The sequence below is a fragment of the Physeter macrocephalus genome, chromosome 11, assembly GCF_002837175.3.
Source record: "Physeter macrocephalus isolate SW-GA chromosome 11, ASM283717v5, whole genome shotgun sequence".
In the NCBI taxonomy this organism is placed as follows: Eukaryota; Metazoa; Chordata; class Mammalia; order Artiodactyla; family Physeteridae; genus Physeter; species Physeter macrocephalus.
The window spans coordinates 156,670,935-156,692,364 of NC_041224.1; the positions used below are offsets into that span (position 1 = coordinate 156,670,935).

A 21,430-nucleotide genomic window follows, 5' to 3' on the forward strand; every position below is an offset into this window, starting at 1 on the left:
CTTTCAACAGGGCTCCCAGGAATAGAGCTGTACCTCTCTCCTTGATGACCCCGGGAAGTAGCTACCTCTCCCAGACAGAGTTGGGGTCAAATCCAGACATGTCCCACCAAAACCCACTCTCCCCAGGGCTTGCTGGGATGGAAGGATAACTACAGCCCCCAGACCCCAGGATCTGTCTAGGTGAGGGCAGGGTACACAAAGTTTGAGACAGAGGTGAACCGACAGGTAGCTTCTTAGGGAAGCAGCAGAAAGGTGGCAAGAAGCTGGCAGCAGCCCCTGAGAGGGCCCCGGCACCATGAACAAGGACGACCCTCTTGAGCCTGAGACAAAAGGTGAAAATGGATCCCAATTCTCACCACTCGGGCCCTTCTGGCTGCCTCAGTGTAATGCCTAGTGACCACGTAGACCCGGAAGCCCCCTTCCCTCCTCTCCTGGGACCCTCTAGAATTGGGGTGATGTGTGACATTGACTTGACTTCAAGGCTTGCCAAATAGGGAGTGAGAAAGTTGGATGCAATGCTGTGCTGGAACTGGCTCATGCCAGCTCTGGCTGACTTTAATTTTCATTCTGTGAGCTGGCCGATGTCATGTTGGTAGTTGGAAATCAGCCATATTAGGAATATTTACACCACCCGAATTGGCTAACGTTACAGAGCAGGATTTTTTTTTTTTTCTGGAGAGCCAGTTAAACAGTTACCAACATTCCACTGGTTGGATGGAATTCTAAAATTGTTTATCTAATGAGGAAATTAAGAAATCATCACTTTTTAAGGGCTACGTCTGATGGCTAAGCTGCTGTAGGTCTTCTAAATGTCTGACCACTGCTACTTCCACCCCTTGTCACACAGACCTTGTCTTATAGGCTGGGAAATAAATGTTGGAGCTTGGGTCTACGGACAAGGGCTGAGAAGGACACAAACCTGCATGGAATCATTAGGAACTCCACTATCTTAGAAACTGGGTGGTCAAAACTTGCGACCCGTGCCATGAATGCTCAGCCCACCCGAAGAGAGAAGGTTGGTTGAGTTCTGACAGGCCATCCAGTGGTGCAGCCTGGCTTCCTGAAACCATTGCATCCTGCTGACGTGGGAGGACTAGCCCTGGACTTTGTGTGGCTTTCAGGAGCCCAGGACTGGTTCCAGATCAGTGGCCCAATGGCAGAAAAATCACATCTAGCAAGTGCAGCAGACTAGTATGAGGGAAGCCCAGGACACTTGTATTTAATCATAGCAATTAGTTTCAATCCCAGGGAGATTTGCAAGCCCTTCCTTCTGCGTGGCCATAAATTTGGACTGGAAGGAAGAGAAGCTAGGTCAGATCCTTAGGAATCAAGTTATCCCTCTCACTCTCTGGAACTTCTTCTGTTCCGCTTTATTTTACACTTGACCCAAGTCACCTGCCCTGCCCCTTGCCCTCCCAGCATCATCTGTGCCTGCCAGTGAGGAAGTCTAGGCATCAGCACACGTCCTTCCCCCGAAAGAGTAAAGCAGACCCTGAACCCCACCCGAGCTGATAAGAAGGAAAAGAAGAAGCAAGCAGCCAACGTCCAAGGCTGGCCCAACACAGGCGATGGGACAGGAGCGAGGCCTCCAGAGATCACGAAGGGCATTTAGCACAGACGATTCAGCCAGGAGGCAGCTCTGTGTCAGGGAAAGAGGGCTCGTAAAGGGGAGCCCCCCTGGCAGGGCTGAAGGCGGGCTGTAGTCCCTTGGCACCTTGAGCCACACGAGGCTGAGGGACAAAGGCTGCAGCCAGGACTCGGGTTGCAGATGAGAGAAACAGAGGCGCAGGGTGGCCAGTGGTGGGCTCCACCTGAAAGGCCAACGGGTTTCGTTTCCAGAATCAAGGAGATGAGTTTTTCTTCCAGATGAGAGTGACACCGTGTTGGCACGGCAGAGCAGTGACGAAACACTCTACTGTGAGGCTGAAGCCCCCATGGCTGTCGAAAAAGAGAAACCAGCCCGGGAGAGCTCAGAAACAGACCTTGAGATTGAAGGTGAGCGAGCGTGGGCCTTTGGCGGGTGAGGGGTGGCTTGCCTCCTTCTTCAGAAGCTGGAGAAATCGGTTTCCCAGTTGGCCAAGGCTCTGCCCGGTGGGACGTGCTGCAGAGGGAATGGGACAGAAACACCTGTGCTCAGTTTTATGCCACAACCTCCCCGAGGCTGGCCCGGGGGCAGCAGTCTCTGCTGCCCGATGCTCGTGGCTGGACTCATGAGCAGAGGAGTCCCATCAGCTTGCTGAAAGCTGGAGCAATAAGTGAACAGGGGCTTCTGGTTTTCTGAACGTTTCCACATGTGGCATCTTATGTCACCTTTGCAATAGTCCCGGGAGGTAGGCATTATTACTTGCACTTTACAGAGGGGGAAACTGAGATTTAGAAGGACTGTGTGAGTTGCCCAAGGCCACCGAGAGTTTGCCAATGTCTGCCGATCCCAAGTTCCCCCCACCTTGTCGATCTACCTTCCCTGTTCCATATTCCAGGGGCCCCTGGAGGATTTATGGCCCATCTTGCATCCTGGAGACGTTCCTCTACTCACATTAGAGTTCTTGTTTCCCTGGCTTGAGAGCCCCGTGTTTTCCCTCAACAAATCCAAGCGTGTCTGGGTATGGGGAGGGGTGCAGGCTGAGTTGGAGCAAAGACTCTGTTATTGCAAACAACGCCTCCACCCTCTTCTCCTTTCCAGTTTCCCCAAGGAAAGAAGTGCCAAAAAGGACACTTGGGAAGCAGGGCCAGAACAGTGCTGGCTCCACCTGATGGGCTGGCCCCAAACTTCCCGGGCTGAGGCCAGCCGGCCCAGTGGCCCTTTCCCTCCCTTGTCCAGGCGCTAGGTGGTAGGCTGTGATCAGTGGCAGCAGAGATGCAGGGGAGGCCGCTCTGCCAAATTCGGCTGTGTCGCTCGTCTCCATGGTCACCGCCCCCCCAGGGTCCACATACAACTTCACCCTCAACACAGACCTCCTCCCTGCCACCGCCCCGGGGAGCCTGTTGTTGCCTTCCTGACTTCTTTTCCGCTTCAAGTCTGCTGCTGATATTGCTTGTGACACTGAATTTTACCTGGTTGGCAGGGTGGCAGATGGAAACACTGGATGTTTTGTCCCAGACTCCAGCTTCTAGCTCATTGCCCCTCCCCACCGCCACTCCCGGCAAGTGATAACATTTTTGCAAGCTGCCTCTAAAACCTAACCTAGGGAATACAGCTAGAAGGCGTCCGCAGAATCAACCGGAGCAGAGGGAGTGCCAAGGACAAAGCTGGGGGTTACCTACTCTGCTTTGGCAAATAGGAGCCTCTAACGAGTGAATCTGGCACCAACTATTCTGTGCCGGACGGACACTCAGGGCTCAGCTCCTCCAGCTTCTGGTGCCCCTACAGCTGGTGCTGAGATGCTGGGAATGGGGCAGGAAGGGCTTCCTGGGATGAACTGAGACATGAGCCAGGCGGCAATAGCAAGCTGGTGGTGAGGCTACGGAAGAGGGGAAGTTGCTCGCCCACCACGTGCTGCTCTGCCTCTACAACAGGCGATTTTGCACCCCAGGGGACACTTGGCAAACTGGGGGTGGGGTGAGGGGTGGGGGGATGCTACTAGAATCTCATGGGCAGAGGCCAAGAATCCTGCCAAATATCTTAACACTGCACGGAACAGCCCCTCACAGCAGAGAATTATCCAACTCAAAATGTCCTTAGTGCCGAGGCTGAAAAATCCTGGTCTGCAACCACCGGGAAAAGAAGGCCAATTTGTAGCTGTGCCTGCAAAATCAACTTCCGTGCAAAGACCTTGTCCTTTCACCAACAAAGCTTTCATTGTCCGTCTTAGAAATGTCTGGGGTGGGTTGGCCAAAGACTCTGAGATCTGAAGGAAAAAAACAGATGCCGGCTTAGACCCCCGCTGGCCATGGAAAGCCCTGTGTCAGCAGAGCTTGCTTAATGAGGACAGGGCTGTGGGGCATCCAGAACCCAGGGAGGCCCTCTGCCCACTGACCACGAGTCAGGATGGTCTAAAGCCCAAGGAACAAAAGCCCCCAAGAGGTTAGAATGGAGAGGAGCAGCCCCCATTCTGTTTGCTGGTTTAAGCACTTATCAGCTGTGTGTGATTTGGGGCTAGACCTGTCATTGGTAAAGTAGGGATGACAGTCCTTTTTGTGAGGAAAAATGACATGCAAGTCTTTGAAAGAAGCAAACCCACTCAAATGCAAGTTTGTTTCTGACGGATTTGGGGGTCTCTCCATCTTGCACTGATCTGCCACCTTCAGAAGCCCACTGTGTCCTACTTGGGCTTTTTTTAGTTGGTACTTCTCTAAATCTTTAGTAAAACTTTGTTTGTGGCTCACATTTTTACAGCGGTAGTGAAACTAAAACTGCAGTAGAGACTCCCTCAACCATCACAAATCACCAGCTTTTTGTCTGGTTGGCCTTTCAAAGCTGTCCTGAGGTGGACAAGGATGTGCTCAGTCACTAGATGCAGTCAACCTGGGAAGGTGGGGACGGGGCATATTGTTTCTCCCAGGTAGCGTGGAGCCTAAAACCAGGGGCCTTCTCTCTTACCCGAAGGGAGATGTCCACGTGGGGCTTTCTGGATTTAGGGTCTCCCACCACTGGCTGACTTTCCAGTTGGAGCTGGAACATACACCCATAGGGACAGAGCCTCAGACAAGAGGGGACACCAGTCAGAATCGAATGTGGTCTGGGTTAACAGGGAGATAAGGCAAAGGTAGAAGAGAAACTCTACTTCATCCACTTGCATCTTTTTCTGCAGATACGGAGAAATTTTTCACCACCGGACAAAGGGAGCTGTACCTGGAGGCCTGCAAACTCGTGGGTGTAGTGCCCGTCTCCTACTTCATCCGGAACATGGAGGAGTCCTATGTGAACCTCAACCACCATGGGCTGGGCCCCAGGGGTACCAAGGCTATTGCTATAGCCCTGGTGGTGAGCATACCAGTGGGGGCACGTGAAGGCTGGTGGAAGTGGGGACTTGACAGGGTGGTAGGCCCAAGAGTCAGAGAGCCCCACCTTGGGACCCTGCATTGCAACCTCTATGCCCACCTTGCCCTAGACTCTGTATGACTACCAGTTGCTTTCCCCAACAGGCATGGATGCCCATTAGCTCCTGGGAAGGAGGCTGCTAGAGACCTGGGCCTTGGAAGTCTATGCTGTTTCCTATTCAGAAAGCAAAGGCACCAGCCTGTGGGCCCTGGAAAAGCAACTGGTCTGGGCTTGGGCCCAAACGCTAATGTGAGAACACAATGCAAAATGTCAGCCGGATCTCAATTCCAAAGCTCACCTTTGCCATAAATGAGTTCACTACTGAGCCATTCCATTTGATGTCTACCTTTTGCAATATTTTATGTAAATCTTCAAGACCACACTGTAGAGTGGATCATGTTTTCCCACAGGAAGAATGTTCTCTCCCAGCTTGGCTTGAACGATAAGACTTGTCCTTGAACTCATCATAGCTTTCTATAATTATAATTGATTATATACAAAACTGACTCCATCCCAGGAAAACAGAAAATGTAACAGGTGTATGTCAGCACAACACTGTTTGTTCACTTAGGACAGTAAAGAAAAATTTTGATTTTTAAAAAAAGCACCCATTTTTGGAACCATAACTGCATTTGCACTTAGCGCATGCCCGTTAAGAAGTCACATGACGTGGGCTTCCCTGGTGGCGCAGTGGTTGAGAGTCCACCTGCCGATGCAGGGGACACGGGTTCGTGCCCCGGTCCGGGAAGATCCCACATGCCGCGGAGCAGCTAGGCCCATCAGCCATGGCTGCTGAGCCTGCACGCCCGGACAACGGGAGAGGCCACAACAGTGAGAGGCCCGCGTACTGCAAAAAAAAAAAAAAAGAAGAAGAAGTCATATGACGTGAGATTGTGTTGCTCTCTGGAGAGGGGGAGGGAAGGGAGGTAAGGGCAGAGAAAGAACAAAGCCATCTTGAAATTTATGGAGCGTTGAAAGACTGATTAATGAAGTGTTAGGAATTCACCATTACCTCATGAGCTTCATGGAAAGAAATGGATAATAAAAAAATCCACTCAGGACTTGGGCCACTTGTCTCTCAGTAACAGCAGTTTCTGTTTAGGGGGAGTTTCTCTTCTCTGGTTCTTTGTATAATCCATTTGACAATCATTGTGACATTCCGATGGACTGAACTTTTATTTATCTTTGGTGCTGTTTAACTTCTCACATGTTGTGTTTCCCTGGCTTAGAGGAAGAGTATTCCGATAGGAGGCATCATTTTCATACTTCTTTGGGTCTGTCCCTCCTCCACCTATCTCCATGCCGTTGGACTTGGTGGGCTAAGAGCCCCTCGAGAGGAGGAATGGTCTCTGTTCATCCCTGTTTCCTCAGCAGTTAGCACAGAGGGTGACACATAGATACTCACCTGTGTGAAATGAGTGTGAATGGACCTGGTGATCAGGCCACCTGCTACACCACATACTGTGCTGGTCCCCACGATGACTCCGAAAATGGTCCTTCAGCCCCCATTTCTGCTGAATGACACCTAGACTGGGAGGCCCCCTGAGCCATCTCGCTTGCCTTTGAGCACAACTGGATTTTCCCACCCCCGCAAGAGAGCGGAGGCCAGAAGACACTTCATGAAGGCCCTGGGGGACCATTCTGCCTCGCAGTAATTCACACTATCACACTTTCCCTTTGCCTGAAACGAGAGCTACATCTCTCACTGCTTTGTGTGCTTTGAAAACCGCTCAAATTCAAAGACATGTCTGTTCTCTGTGCCTTTCTGCACAGGGAACGAGGTGGGGACGGGAAAGACAAAAGTTCTGGTTAGAGCTAACCCCAGTCTCTCATGCTGCAATGCCAGTCATTTCCACTTGTCTTGCTCCCTGTGGGAATGCAGACTAACTTGGATGTAGATATTTATTTAAGATTTAAGTTCCAGCTCCTTCTAAACAGCCTTGAGGCAACATCCTGACTATCAGAGAGTAACAGACAACCCTTAAGCCTAAACTAGAAGAAAGGCCTCTGAAGGAAGCAGGCACAGTAAAGGCGTTATGCTTAAATACCCTTCTTAAATAGCACATTCTCCTTAAACTTGGAGTTGGTCACAGACCTCTCTTCTTAAAGCTAAATAGTTAAAATCTGTTCAGCTCACCTTTATGCCTCATCTTTTTCAGGACTTTATTTTAATGTCCCTTTTCTAAATCCCCCTTGGTACCCCTTTTTGGGAGGGAGGTGCCCAGAATAAGCATGTCATCCTAGCAAAACTCACTGGGATGGCTTGTCCCCCTGCGCTATTCTCCTGTTCCTAGCCACTCCTCCAGAATTGCTAGCCTGCATCTCTGTACCCTCTGACGTGGCTGGGATGTTTGAGAGGGGTGATGGGCTCTGGGCAAGGGCAGGGAACTGACTAGGTCACCAACCACCTCTGTCTCTCTCCCCCTCCCCTTGCGGTGGCTGAAGTCCAACACGACTGTTCTCACGCTGGAGCTGGCAGACAATTGTATCACGGAGGAGGGCATCTTGAGCCTGGTGGAGATGCTACAGGAGAACTACTACCTGCAGGAGATGGTACGGTGCCCTGTTCTACCAGTTCCTACAACCACGCTTAGAGTCTCAGAACCCACTTCAGAGAAGCCAGAGTCCCCTGCCCGAGCCCAGGCCAGCCTCCAGGCTTTCTGCAATCAGTCTGGGGCCTCCCCTCCCCTGGAAGTGACTTCTCAGAGGAGATTCCGCACATGAGAGCCTGCCCAGGGGCACTGTGTTCCCTGTGGCCGTAGGAAACCCTGAGAAACCGTTTCCTTCTGGATCTCATTAGCCCCTAAATGGACAAACTTAACTTCTTTAGAGTTGCCTTAACGTAAACTTCCTTAAAGAAAATAAAGCCATGAAATAATTTCATAAAATACAGTGTGCCTGGAGACAGATGTTGGTGATGGTTGCACAACAAGGTGAACGTACTTCAGCCCATTGAAATGTACACTTAAAAACGGTTAGGGGCTTCCCTGGTGGCGCAGTGGTTGCGCGTCCGCCTGCCGATGCGGGGGAGCCGGGTTCGCGCCCCGGTCCGGGAGGATCCCGCGTGCCGCGGAGCGGCTGGGCCCGTGAGCCGTGGCCGCTGGGCCTGCGCGTCCGGAGCCAGTGCTCCGCAACGGGAGAGGCCGCAGCAGAGGGAGGCCCGCGTACCACAAAAAAAAAAAAAACAAAACGGTTAGGATGGTAAATGTTGTGTTACATCTATTTTACAATTTTAAAAATTAAAAAAAGAAGAAGAAAGACAATTAAGATGATAATGGCTGGCTTATATAAAGTCCCTCCCACTCGCCTGAAAGGACTATGTCCGCTTATACCCCTACTACTTCTGAGCATAGTGATTCATGCTCTTGAACCAATGAAGGGAATTACAATGATTGCTCACTCTAAATTCATTTTTCAATTGTTTCATGCCAAACCCTCCAAATAAAGTTGTCTTAGGTTTCAAAAAATAATAATAATACAATGTGCTTATCTAAAATACCAGGGCTAAATTGGGGAGGTGGGGAGTCCCTGAGGTCAACTTCAGAGAACTGAGATCAGCCTGAGAGCTTCAGGGTGAAGCATTCGAAAAGCCTGGGTTCCTCTCCTCCTCCTCTTCCCCTCTGCACCACCCTAACCCTTCCCATCCTTTCACCCCAGCCCTGCTCTCCCCACCCCACCCCTACTCCCTCAGTGTAGGCCTCAAGTAAGCCCCAACCCCCATCATTTGTTAATGAGGGCCCTTTGGTGGGATTGTCACATACTTAAGTGTTCTCTTGCCTTTTAGAATATTTCCGACAATGATCTTGGTTTGGAGGGGGCCAGGATCCTCTCTGAGTTCCTCCAGAATAACACCTCTTCGCTCTTTAGTCTTCAGCTTTCAGGTGAGCCTGTGAAGGAGGATGGGGAGGATATTGGGAATGTAATGGAGAGAAGGGTCAGAGCAGAGAGATCCAGGGTCTAACTGAGCCAGACCAGGTCCTGCTGATTTCAGAGACCGGAACACTGCATCTACACCCTGCTAGATTCTTCCAACCATTCTCGTCCCCTCTCCACAACCACAATGGCTTCACGGCTGTCCTGGACAAGCGACTTCTGACTCACTTCGCAATATTCCCACCTCTGCTGGAAAGTCTCTACCCCAGATACCTGCACGGCTCCCGCTCCCCCTTCATTCCTCCCTCTGCTCACAGGTCATCTCCTTAAGGGGACTTCTCTGACCTATCAAAGCAGCACCTCTCCGTCACCATCACTCTCTAACCTGTTTCTCTTCCTGGTTTTTCTTAACAGCACTTATTACTACTTATTAACCGCCAAAGAAGTACTTGTGTTTCAGTGGGTTCATTCATTTGTTCGTACATTCAGTAAGGATTTACTGAGCACCTGTTACGTGCCAAGCACTTTTTAGGTGCTAGAGACATAGAGCTTATTAAGGTTTCAAAGGAGGAATTTGGGGGTAAGGGTTTGTGTCATTTATTCTCCGGAAATCACCAATGTTTTAGATTGCTTAGCAATCTAGGGCTAGGGTAAGATAAGGGAGGCACTCACCTCAGCCCCAAAACATAAGGGGCAACAAAAAAGCTCAGTAACCAAGTAAGTAATATCATAATGCAACACTTTTGAAAGTGAAAATTAATGCAAAAACAAATCCATGATGAAAAAAAAAAATCAACGCTTTAAATAAAAAACAGGATCCAACAGGGACAGACTGGGGTGAGGTGGGTGAGGCCTGGCCGTGCAAGTACAGGGTCAGATCCTGCTTTTATTTAAAATTTGGTTCATCATAGATGTTTTTGCATTGATTTGGATTTTAAAATATTAAGATATTACCCATCGTGATTTCTGAGATTTTCAAGTGCCTCATTCATCCCTCTAGTGTCCCAACCCTGCTGCTCAGACTTGGATTAGCATTTTTATAATGTTACACATTTTAGGCGCTAGGCTAGGGGTTGATGCTGTCAATGGATGCACAGGGTATGGTGTACCAACCCCTGGAACTCCCTGGACAGTCATGGCAGAGAGAGAAGGGAAGGACTGTTAGAGAGATGGTAACCGGTTGCCTTTTTTCCCCTGTGTTCGCCTATGCCCAAACATTTGCTTTAAGTACTGGCCACCTTTTCTACGTCTGATTGTTCCAAAGGCAAGAGACTGGCAGGGCTAGGCTATGGAGAGTAAGGGAGCCTTAGTCTGGAGAACATTGCTAATGCCCCCCTTCACTACAGGAAATAACTTCAAGGAAGAATCCGCAGAGCTGTTTTGCCAGGCCCTGTCGGTAAGAAGCAAGGGGTGGGTGCAGCCAGCCATGTGCGAGATGCCCCGGGAGATGGGTGCCTCTGAGCATAGGGAGGTGAGGCTACTTACCTGATTTAGGGAGTGGGCGAGTATTTAGACTCCGCTAATCCTATCAAAAACCTCAGCAAGGGCTTCCCTGGTGGCGCAGTGGTTGCGCGACCGCCTGCCGACGCAGGGGAACCGGGTTCGCGCCCGGGTCTGGGAGGACCCCACATGCCGCGGAGCGGCTGGGCCCGTGAGCCACGGCCGCTGAGCCTGCGCGTCCGGAGCCTGTGCTCCGCAACGGGAGAGGCCGCAACAGAGGGAGGCCCGCATACCACAAAAAAAAAAAAAAAAAAAAAAAAAAAAAAAAACCTCAGCAAGTGGTAGGACTGTTTGGCTGGTGCTAAATTCTCGCAGCAGTCATCAACAGTTCAGCAGGAAATGAGCAAGAAATTGTCCACAGTCTAAGAACACTAGTCTACTTAACTTTTGGCATATGGGGGCCCGCACTGTTCTAAGAGAGGTATTTGCAGTCACAAAGAAGACAAAAATTACCTCTCTCTGCACTGTTTCTTTCTCTAGACCAATTACAGAATTAAGTCGCTGGATCTCAGTCACAACCAATTCTCTGATAAGGCAGGAGAGTACCTGGGGCAGATGCTGGGTGAGTCTTCCGCGGAGGGAGGAGCCAGCAAAGGAGAGGGACATGGGGTATGATGGCTTGTCAGAGCTGCATCTCCGGTTTCTTATTGTTATTGAACGTTCTGATTATAAAAAGTGATGTAAACCCCACCCGAAGTACACTTTGAATGGAGCAGACACCTGAATGTGGGAAGTAAACTTTAAAATGATTTAGAAGAACGTAGAGAGAAGTAACTTGCTGACTTCAGGGAGACTACGGATTATTAGACAGAAATGGGCAGAAACTGTAACAGAAACGATTCATATATTTGACAACAGTAAGTTTAGAACTTGCTTGTGATAAAAGACATTGTGGGGTAATGACAGAAAACAAGCAATAGTTAAGGAGTAGAAATGTGCAGCGTTTGTATAGTATAGAAGATTACTCTTCAGAATATTGATGGAAGTTCCTATAGCTCCATTAGGCAGTGATAAATACTCCCAATAAAACAATGGTCAAAGCATATGGACAGTGACCAAAGAAAGCCAAGTGCCCACACTCTTTAGTAGTTAGAAACATGCAAAATAAAACAACAGAAAGATCTCCCTTGTCATCTAGCAGAGCTGTAAAAATTTCCCGTCAGAGAATATCAAGGGCGAATACAAGCAAGAAATAGGAACACTCACAAGTCTACTAGGTAAAGGCACTTCGGAGAACAATTTGACAGTGTTTAGTAACGTCAAAAATGTATATATTTTCTATGACGCAGTTGCCCTCTATACGTGTCTCAGAGACGCTCTCACAGATACACAGAGAGAGATGTCTGCGGAGGTTTCACTGCGAAAGTGTTATAAAAGAAAGAAACCTAAATGCTCATTCCTGGGGGAATGAGTAGAAAAGGAAAGGACTCCTAGAAGTGGGGATGGGAAGCTAATCTAGATGGAGTGGTGAGGGAAGCCCCACAGGGAAGGTGGCTCTTTGTTGAAATCTGAATATCAAAGAAGAAAGAGCCGTGCTAGGGTCTGGACACACAGGGCTCCAGGCAGAAAGAATGGAGCGTGTCCTGTGTGAGGAACTGTGGGGCCAGGGTGGCTGGAGCAGAGGAGACAGGGGAGGAGGATGGAAGGAGAAGAGGCTGTTGCCTGCAGCCCCTGACGTCGGGCCGCTGGAGCCATGGAACGCAAGGAGCCTGGGATCCATTCGGCGCACGACGAGGAGTCGTGGAGGATGTGAGCGTGGGGCGACGCGGTACGGCGTGCGGGGGTAGATGTGCTGTGTGAAGCCCGCAGCTGAGGAGGACAGGAATGGAACAGCGAGGCCGGTCAGGAGGCTGGTGTGGGGGTCCAGGCAAAACAGGACAACAGCGTGAGCTCAGGGAGGAGGTAGTGCCTGAGCAGTGGAGGGATTCAGAATATACTTTGCAAGTAAAGCCGAAAGGACTTGCTGATGTGAAGGGGGAGGGAAGGGAGAGATAGACCCACGACTCTTACTGGTTAGAGGCAGGTGTCATTTACTTAGAGGGGAAAACTAAGGGAGTAACTGTATGGGGGTGGGGGGCAGGAGTTAGGAGTCGAGTTTTCCGTTTGGGCCGTGGAGGGCTTTTGATGCCCATTCGACGCCTACACAGAGGTATCAGGCTGTGTGAGTTTGCTGTGTGAGTTTAGAGCTTGGTGGACAGGTCAGGACTAGAAACATATATTTGTGAGTCATAGGCACAGGGAAGTATTTAAAGCCATGTGTCAAGATGAGGTCATCCAGACGAGGAGTGCAGATAGAGTTGAGTAGGTGGCCATCCCCCTGGCCCCTGGGTCACTCCAACATTTTTAGGGGTTGCAGAGGAGGAGGAGGAGAAGCTGGAGACGGAGTAGTGAGTCAAATAGGAAAAGTGAGGAACCAAGGAGCCATAGGAGGGCGTATTTTCAAGAAGGGGTAAGTGGTCAGCTGGGTCAAGTAATGCTTAGAGGTCAAATAAGATGAGGACAGAAAAGTGGCCACAGGGCTTAGCAGCATGGAGATAATTGGTGACCTTGACAGATGCCATGTTCCTGAAGTGGGTGAGTATGGAAACCCAAGTGGAGTGGGTTGAGTTGAAAATGGGATGCAAAGAAGTGGAAATGACCACATAAGCAACTCCAGACGTTCCACTGAGACCAGGTTTGAACAGAAGGACGGGTGGCATAGAGTCCAGGAAGGTTTTTAAGAATGGAAAACGCTGATCGGAAGAAGAGAAGAAGAAACTGAAGATGCAGAAGAAGGAGATGATTAGAGGAGCAAAGTCTTTGAAAAGGCTGGAAGCAATGGCATCCAGAACAAAAACAGGGGGGTTGCCTCTGAGAGCAGTAGGCACTAATCATTCACTGAAAGAAGGAGGCGGCAAGAGTGGGTGCGGGGGCAGGGGAGCTGGTAGACTGCACGGAGGATGAAGCGCTCTCATCCCATCGCTGCCGTTTTCGCAGTGAAGTATGAGGCAAGATCTTCAGCTGAGGGTGGGAGGAGGGGAAGAGTAAAGTGTGAAAGAACTGTTGGGCAGTTTGAGTCTCCATTTGAAAATTAATTGTCAAACATTTTAAAATCAAATTTTAAAACAAATTTAAAATGAGACAGACTACATTCTGTTTCAGTATGGTTACCATCATAATATAGATGCAGCTTTTAAAAGAATCTTTATTATTATTAAAGCTACCAAATATAAGATGATTACTATGTGACAGGCATCAAACTAGGCTTTTTACATCAATCCTCACAAAAAACAACCTTGTACAGGTTAACATCTCTATTTTATAGATAAGAAAACAGAAGTATGGGAAGGATAAGTAACCTGTTTAAGGTCACAAAGCTAGTAAGTGTTGAGAGCAGAATTAAAATTTTAATTTTGTGGCCATTTAAGAGAGGCAGGCTTGCAAGGTTTAACTTAAGGGACTTCCCTGGTGGTCCCGTGGTTAAGACTTTGCCTTCCAATGCAAGGGGGGCAGGTTCGATCCCTGGTTGGGGAGCTAGGATCCCACGTGCCTCGTGGCCAAAAAAGCAAAACATAAAACAGAAGCAATATTGTAACAAATTCAATAAAGACTTTAAAAATGGTCCACATCAAAAAAATCTTTAAAAAAATAAAGGTTTAACTTCAGTGAGGGACTTGGCACAGAAGAGGAGAGAAAAATAAGAATAGGATGAGGGAGACAGGCAGGGAGAGAGAATGAAGGCAGGACAAAAGTTTGTTCTCAAGATAATAGAAGGTATTGTACACTTTCCTGAAAGTCTGTCCTGGTGGTTGACACAAGAGAAAGACACGATCAGTACAGAGTGCTCTGTCCATAAAAAATAAAACAGGGGCTTCCCTGGTGGTGCAGTGGTTAAGAATCCGCCTGCCAATGCAGGGGACACGGGTTAGAGCCCTGATCTGGGAAGATCCCACATGCCGCGGAGTAACTAAGCCCGTGTGCCACAGCTATTGAGCCTGCGCTCTAGAGCCCACGAGCCACAACTACTGAAGCCCGTGTGCCTAGAGCCCGTGCTCGGCAACAAGAGAAGCCACCGCAATGAGAAGCCCGCGCACGGCAACGAAGAGTAGCCCCCGCTCGCTGCAGCTGAAAAAAAAGCCCACTTTCAACAACGAAAACCCAATGCAGCCAAAAATTTTTAAATAAATAAATAAATAAATAAAACAGAATAACACATTTTTCCTGGGCCTGAAGGCGATTCCTCCCACTCAATAATCCTTCAAGAGCACTTTAGTCTCTCCTTCCAATGGTGTCCTCGGCACATCCACCATCCCCAGATAAAAATAACAATGATGAAGTGTTTAAATAGGATGCTTTCCCAACCCTATGTAGCACGTGAGCAAAGGCATCTTTAAGTTAAAAAAATGTGCAATTTCTGTACAAACCCAACTTCTAGACAAGCCTGATGCCTCCACACTTCCACCTGGCTGTATCCCTAAAGCTCTCCTGGATGGAAATTCTGGGGCCTCCACTGCTCCCGTAGGTCTCCATGAAAAAGACATCATGTGATACCACACGCCATGCCCGTCATAGTGTCCCTATATAAATACTAGGTTTGCAGTGCTCTCTCCATCTGTTTTAATGGTTGTGTAACTTTCCACCAGACGGATATTTATGTTATGCTTTACCTTTCCCCTGTGAGTCACAAACCTTACTTTTATAAGTGATGCCAGGGAAAACATCTACAAGCATGTCGCTCTTCTTAAATCCTGTACTGTCTCCTTAGGAAGAGTCTCAGGGGTGATATTGCTGTGAGACAGAGTAAACAGATTTTAACAGGAAAATGCCTGTGACCAGATAGTATTTGCCAAATAGAGTATACCATCTGCTTGCCACCTGCAATGTATGAGTATTTTACTACGTTGTTGCCAGCCTTGGGAATCATCTTAGAATTTTGTGTTTAAATGAATAACTGACGAATTATTACCTCCGTGTTTTGCTTTGCATGAGGATTGAGCGATCCTTATCCCCAATGTGATGGACCTCTGCCAACCCTGAGACTGGGTTCTCTGGGGTGTGGTGGAGGCTGAGATGACTCCTTCCCTCCCACAGCCCTCAACGTGGGGCTCCAGTCGCTGGACCTGAGCTGGAACCGCCTCTACATCCAGGGAGCGGTGGCCTTGTGCAGCGGTCTCCAGGTAAGCCCTCCGGGAGTGGTGTGTTGAGCTCCGGTGAGGACGGCCAAGCCCTTGAGTCAGCCATCTTGAACCCCTCCCCACGGGTAAATTCACCCTGCTGAAACCTAGTTGGCATCTTTGGGGGTACTTCAAGGCGGCAGTTAACTAGGGGGTAGGGAATGACCTCAGCCCAAAGGGAATGAGCCTCAAGAGTACTTGAGACTCTGAGCCCAGCTGGGAGGGATCTGGAAAGGTCTGGCTGATCTCCCTCCTGGGGAACCACCGAGCACCCTGTCTGGATGACAGCAGGGGACAAAAATTGGGGCCCGTTGGCTGGATGCGTAGCATGCAGTCTTCATGCTGGTGCTGTTCTCCCTTCTCCCTGCAGGCCAATGTGTCCCTGAAGAAACTGGATCTCTCCATGAACGGCTTTGGGAACGAGGGGGCTGCAGCCTTAGGCGAGGTCCTCAGACTCAACAACTCCCTGGCCTACCTAGACCTCAGCAGCAACAACATCAGCACTGAAGGGCTGTCCAAAATCAGCAAAGGATTGGAGTTGAATGAAAGCCTCAAAGTTCTGAAGGTAGTCTTCACCCGAGCTGGGAACGGAACATCCTGTGCATGCATTTGCGTGTGCGCGTGTGTGTCCATGCTTCCACGTGTGTGCATCCATGTGCGTATACCTGTGCACCTGTGTGTCTCTGCACCCATGTATGTGTGCATCAGTGTGTGTGTGTGTGTGCATTCATGTGTGTGTCCATGCTTCCATGTGTGTGCATCCATGTGCGTATACCTGTGCACCTGTGTGTCTCTGCACCCATGTATGTGTGCATCAGTGTGTGTGTGCATTCATGTGTGTGTCCATGCTTCCATGTGTGTGCATCTGTGTATGTGTCCATGTGTCCATGTGTGTGCATGCACGTGTGTGTCTGTGTGTATTGGCGTGAGGGCAGCAGGACGATGGAGCTGGATGTTGCTGGAGAGAAAATCTACCTTGTGCTTCATACATGCGTATGTTCTTGGCTGTCTGTCTGCTGTAAACCCAGTGTCACCCTCTGCTCTCACCTGGCACAGGATAGGGTCTTCCTTACTCCCCTCTGGGTCTCCTCCAGTTTCTTTATTTTTCTTTGCTGAGAGGCCTGTGGGATCTTAGTTCCCAGACCAGGGATTGAACCCCGGCCCTGGCAGTGAAAGCGCCGAGTCGTAACCACTAGACCATCAGGAAATTCCCTCCTCCAGGTTTTCTCCACACTGCGGCCAGAGTGTGCATTCTGAGCATAAATCTGACTTCCATCCCCACCCACACCTACTCACCTCCCACTTAGGCCCCCCCGACCATGGCCTCCATTGCTCAAATCCCGTTCTCTCACCCTGTGTGCTTCTCCAGCCTCAGTTTACCCCCCACTCTCCCCCACACTCCAGCCATGGCCTCAGGGTCTTTTTTCATCTCCCTTCCCGCAGGGCTTGCAATGCTCCCTCCACCGGCCTCAATTGCTGGTCTGCCTCAGAGCACAGCTGAAGCAGCAATTCCCCAGGGACCCTGCAGGAACCCTCAGATCCTGTTTACCCCTTCACGCAGAACTCACTGGAGTTTTTCCTTATACTCTCATTTGAGTGACTATTTGACTGTCTGTCACCACTAGCTCGAAAGTTTCCTGAGGACAAAGACGTGTTTGGCTTTGCCCATTACTATATCCTCCGTACCTAGCAGAGTCCTGAGCATAGAGTAGATGCCCATTGAGTATTTATTAAGTGAATGAATGAATGCATATTTCATTTTAAATCAATTTGCTCACAGATGCTAATTTATAACATAGAAGCTCATGGGAAGTTGGGAACTGATGTAAGATTAGGACTTCTATTAATAGGTCCCCTTTCCGGGACTCCTGCCACAAGCCAGGTTCCATATCAAGTGATTTGCCTCCTTCTTCATGGCCCAGCCCTACTAAGCGGGCTCCAGTAGCCCCACCTGTCAGATGAGAAGACTGAGGCTGTGTGACTTGTCAGGCCACGCAGCTAGCAAGAGGCAGAGGGACGTCAGCTCTACCTGGCTTTCCACTGCAGCGCCAACCCCCGCAGGATGTGGAGGTGACTCGGGGGGACCAAAGACATGGGGGTGCTGGTGGAAGAAGAATGGGAGTTAGGAATCAGTGACGGTGAGCCACCATCCGAGAGGACAGCCACCTTAGAGCTGCTGAGGTGACGACAGGGAGTCAGATTCCAACCAGTGGAGGGACTGTGGTGACTGCAGACCAGACCAGGTGGCTGTCTAGTGACTGGGGGAGCTCAGAGGCCGGCCTGGCTGGAGGGGCACCGAGTGTGACTCAGAGAAGAGAGACTGACCCAGCCTGCAAAGGACTGAGCCTCGGTCGGTGGCCAATGGAGCCAAGGAAAGTTCAGAGAATCTGAATTTTAAGACTAAAATGCTGCCTCAGCAAAATGGCAGCAGGGATTTTCTCTGGTTTAGTGGGATATAGGCAATTTTAACATTTTTTTCTACTGCTTTTTAAATTTTTTCTACGATGACCAAATATTTTATTTTAATTTTTTAAATTGTCTTAAAAGTGAAAGAAAAAAAGCTTAAAATATACCTTTTAGTTTGGTCGTATGTGGAGGCCACATCAGTTTTGCCACAGGAATTATCTGTTGCTCTCCACAGCCAGCCCCAGCCCTCCTTTTCTTAATCTTGGAAAAGTAAGGAATTCCCCACACACGTGAGTCAAACCAAAGATCCTAGATGCTAAGCCCTATGAGGGCAGGCCTCCAGGCTGTCTTTTCTCACTGGAGACCTGAAAGAGCCTGGGAACCCCCTGACATAGAGTTTTGGTCAGCCTCATCAGGAAACCATCAGCTGAAAGCCTTCAATAATAATAAGTAACATTCATTGGCTGCTTACTATGTACCACGCACTCTTTTGAATGCTTTACCTGAAGTTATGTATTGACTCCTCTGTGCAGCCCTAGGCGATAGGTACACAGTAGTCAGGGAACTAACACAAGACCGGAAAACTAGTAAGCAGAGCCAGTGGGCTCCGTGCTCCCTGCTGTTAACCTCCATACCACGCTTCAGCGGCTCACAGTACTGTTGAGATGAAGCCCTGAGTACTTAGCTAAGCCCCCAAGGTCCTGTGCAATCTGACCCATCACAGCTCTGTAGCCTCACGCTCTCTGCCCCTGCTCATGAAACGTTTACTTTTCCCCACACACCTCTGCACCTTTGCACTTGCCTTCCCTTGTCTTCTTTGGTGCACCTTATTCCCTCCTCTGGTCCTGTCTGCCTTCTTCACCCCTAGCTAATCCCCATTAGTCCTGCAAGGCTTAGCTCAAGAGTCCCCTCCACCGTACTGGATGCCCCTTTCCTCGTTTTCTATGGTACCAGTGGGTACCTCTGTCATTGCCATCATCACACTTCAGATGTCATTTGCTTGTTTGCTTGTGTCCCGCTCTAGAGTGTAAGTTACCTGAGGGCAGAGATCTTGTCATGGTTGCCTGTGCATCCCTCAGCGCTTAACCCAGTGACTGGCACGTGGATGTTTGTTGGATGGATATTTGGATGGATGGATGGATGGATGGATGGATGGATGGATGGATGAGCAGTGAGATGGACAAGTGGATGGATGGATGGATGGATGGATGGATGAGCAGTGAGATGGACAAGTGGACGGATGGATGGATGGATGGATGAGCAGTGAGATGGACAGGTGGATGGATGACAAATAGACAGGGAGATTGGTGCTTACAGAGAAGTCTGGGAGGAAGACAGAGATTGTGATTTGATGGGAGGAAATGGAAACCATGCTCTGAGCCAGCGTCTCCTGTCCTCATCTCTGCCTCCTTCTGCCTCACCCTTCCTCCCACAGCTTTACCTGAACCCTCTAAGTATGGATGGGGCTGTGTTACTTATCCTGTCCATCAAGAGGAACCCCAGATCCAAGATGGAGGATATTGACATTTCCGTAAGTGATCAAATTGTTTGCTTGCACTTGGGATCGAGCCAGTTGCCATGGCCACTGTGCCAGCTCTAGCCCTCAGGGCCCTCACAGAACTGCTCCATGAAAAGGCTACTCCTTTTAGAGTACAACTCTGCCCCTTCCAGAGGTCCTTTCCGTCGGAGTAGCCATTTGGTCAAAAACATCATGGTGTGAAATTATTTACCAGATCCTGGGAACCCAGGACCTGCACCCCCAACAGTGGGCCTGAGGGCAGAGAGGAGGAACACCAGAAGCAAAGGCAGGGGGACCCCCAGGACAGACTTGTCTACTGTCAGCTTTGTCAATGGATGGCTTTGGGCCTTAGAATGCTTCCAGAATCACAGGATTTTTAGACTCTGAGTGTTAAAACATGGGCAGACCTGTGTTTTCATTTCATGACTCAGCCTACTCAGAGTAGTATTTGAGTGTAAAAAAACATTGATGGAGGAGGGAAGCCTGAGGAGGTGACTCCACTCTGCCAGCTACTCTCTCCAGAATCATCCTAGAGGTGGGAGCTGGTGCCAACAATATCCTATACTTGTCTACTATTCTATACTCTTTTTTTTTAGCCCCAAAATCATTTTATAGACACCAGTTCATTTAGTCCTACCCTGGGAGGTAGGTAGAGTGTATCCATGACCTAGGGCTGCCATGGCAAAGTACACAAACCAAGTGGCTGAAATTTATTGTCTCACAGTTCTGGAGGCTAGGAGTCCAAGATCAAGGTGTTGGTAGGGTTGGTTCCTCCAGAGGGCTGTGAGGAAGAATCTATTCCTGCTTCTCTCCTAGCTTCTGGTAGTTTGCTAGCAATCTTTGCTGTCCCTTGGCTTGTAAAACTATCACCCTAATCTCTGTCTTCAGCCTCAGTGGCTTCTCCCTGTGGGCATGTCTGTCTCCATATCCCAGTGTTCCCTTTTTTATAAGGACACCAGTCATATCAGATTAGGGCCCACCCTAGTGACCTCATTTTAACTTGATCACCTGCCAAGACCCTATTTCCCAATAAGGTCACATTCACAGGTACTCGAGGTTAGGATTTCAACATTTTTTTGTGTGGGGGATACAATTCAACCCATAACAAGTACTTTTCCTCATTTTCCCATTTTACATGTAAGGAAACTGAAACAGAGAGGTTAGGTCATTTGCCCAGGACCACACAGCAAGTGAGAAACACAGCAAGGAGTAAACGCAGGGCTTCTGCCTCCTATTCTAGAGTTCTGTAAAGGTACAGTGTTAAAGTCCTTTTACATTTGTTTAATGCCACACTAATGTGATGTTTTGTTAAGATTTTAATACCTTACAATTCTATCAGTGATGATATTTTGAATTTGAAACCCAAGCTTTTTGGAGCTGAATGATAAGTAAAATTTGCCACTGATTATAAAACATTACAAAAACATACCTGCTTGTCTTTTCACTTTGTTCCCTCGCCCCTTCCTCCCCGGCCCAGGCTCCATCCTGCGCTCATGGGTCTTCCTCTTCAGAGGCCCTCTCCACCTTCATCCTACAGCTCTGACCTGCACCCCGTGAAGCTGCCTCTGAATCTCAACCACAAGTCCCCAGTTTGTTAGCATTTGGCTCCTCCCCCCCCGCCCCCCGCAGTGCAGGTTGGACGGTATGAACCCCAGCACTGCCTGTCTGAGGAAACGTTAGAAATGGTGCTGTTTAGGCCCCAAGACGGCATATAAACCCATGAGCTGGGATCTCACTGCCACTCCACAAGCCTTCCAGAACAAATAGGTCTCAATTGGACTTTTCCTTCCCTTTTGTCAACGATGCCTCCATAACTCTAAGTGGTGTTGGAATCCCTTCATTGTAGATGCTTCTAGAACTTTCTCTAGAATGTCTCTAAAGGGGAGGGAGTAAGTCTTCAGCCCTTAAGCATGGATTTAATTCTTTGAAATGACAAAAGATACTGAGAACCACATCTGAGGAATGAAGCAGGTCAGTCACACTGAGGGAGGCCAGGTT

General features: G+C 49.2%; 1 protein-coding gene across 1 annotated transcript in view; it reads left to right on the forward strand.

Annotated features, from left to right (window-relative positions):
• The first annotated feature begins 295 nt into the window (after positions 1–295).
• Positions 296–21,430, forward strand: part of LRRC74A (leucine rich repeat containing 74A) — a 29,881-nt gene continuing 8,746 nt past the window's right edge. The window contains exons 1-10 of the mRNA XM_028496081.1: positions 296–332; positions 1,867–1,995; positions 4,752–4,924; positions 7,427–7,534; positions 8,766–8,862; positions 10,201–10,250; positions 10,835–10,916; positions 15,425–15,510; positions 15,878–16,072; positions 19,349–19,444. Coding sequence (XP_028351882.1) covers positions 296–332; positions 1,867–1,995; positions 4,752–4,924; positions 7,427–7,534; positions 8,766–8,862; positions 10,201–10,250; positions 10,835–10,916; positions 15,425–15,510; positions 15,878–16,072; positions 19,349–19,444 — 1,053 coding nt within the window. The remainder of the gene's footprint in view (positions 333–1,866; positions 1,996–4,751; positions 4,925–7,426; positions 7,535–8,765; positions 8,863–10,200; positions 10,251–10,834; positions 10,917–15,424; positions 15,511–15,877; positions 16,073–19,348; positions 19,445–21,430) is intronic.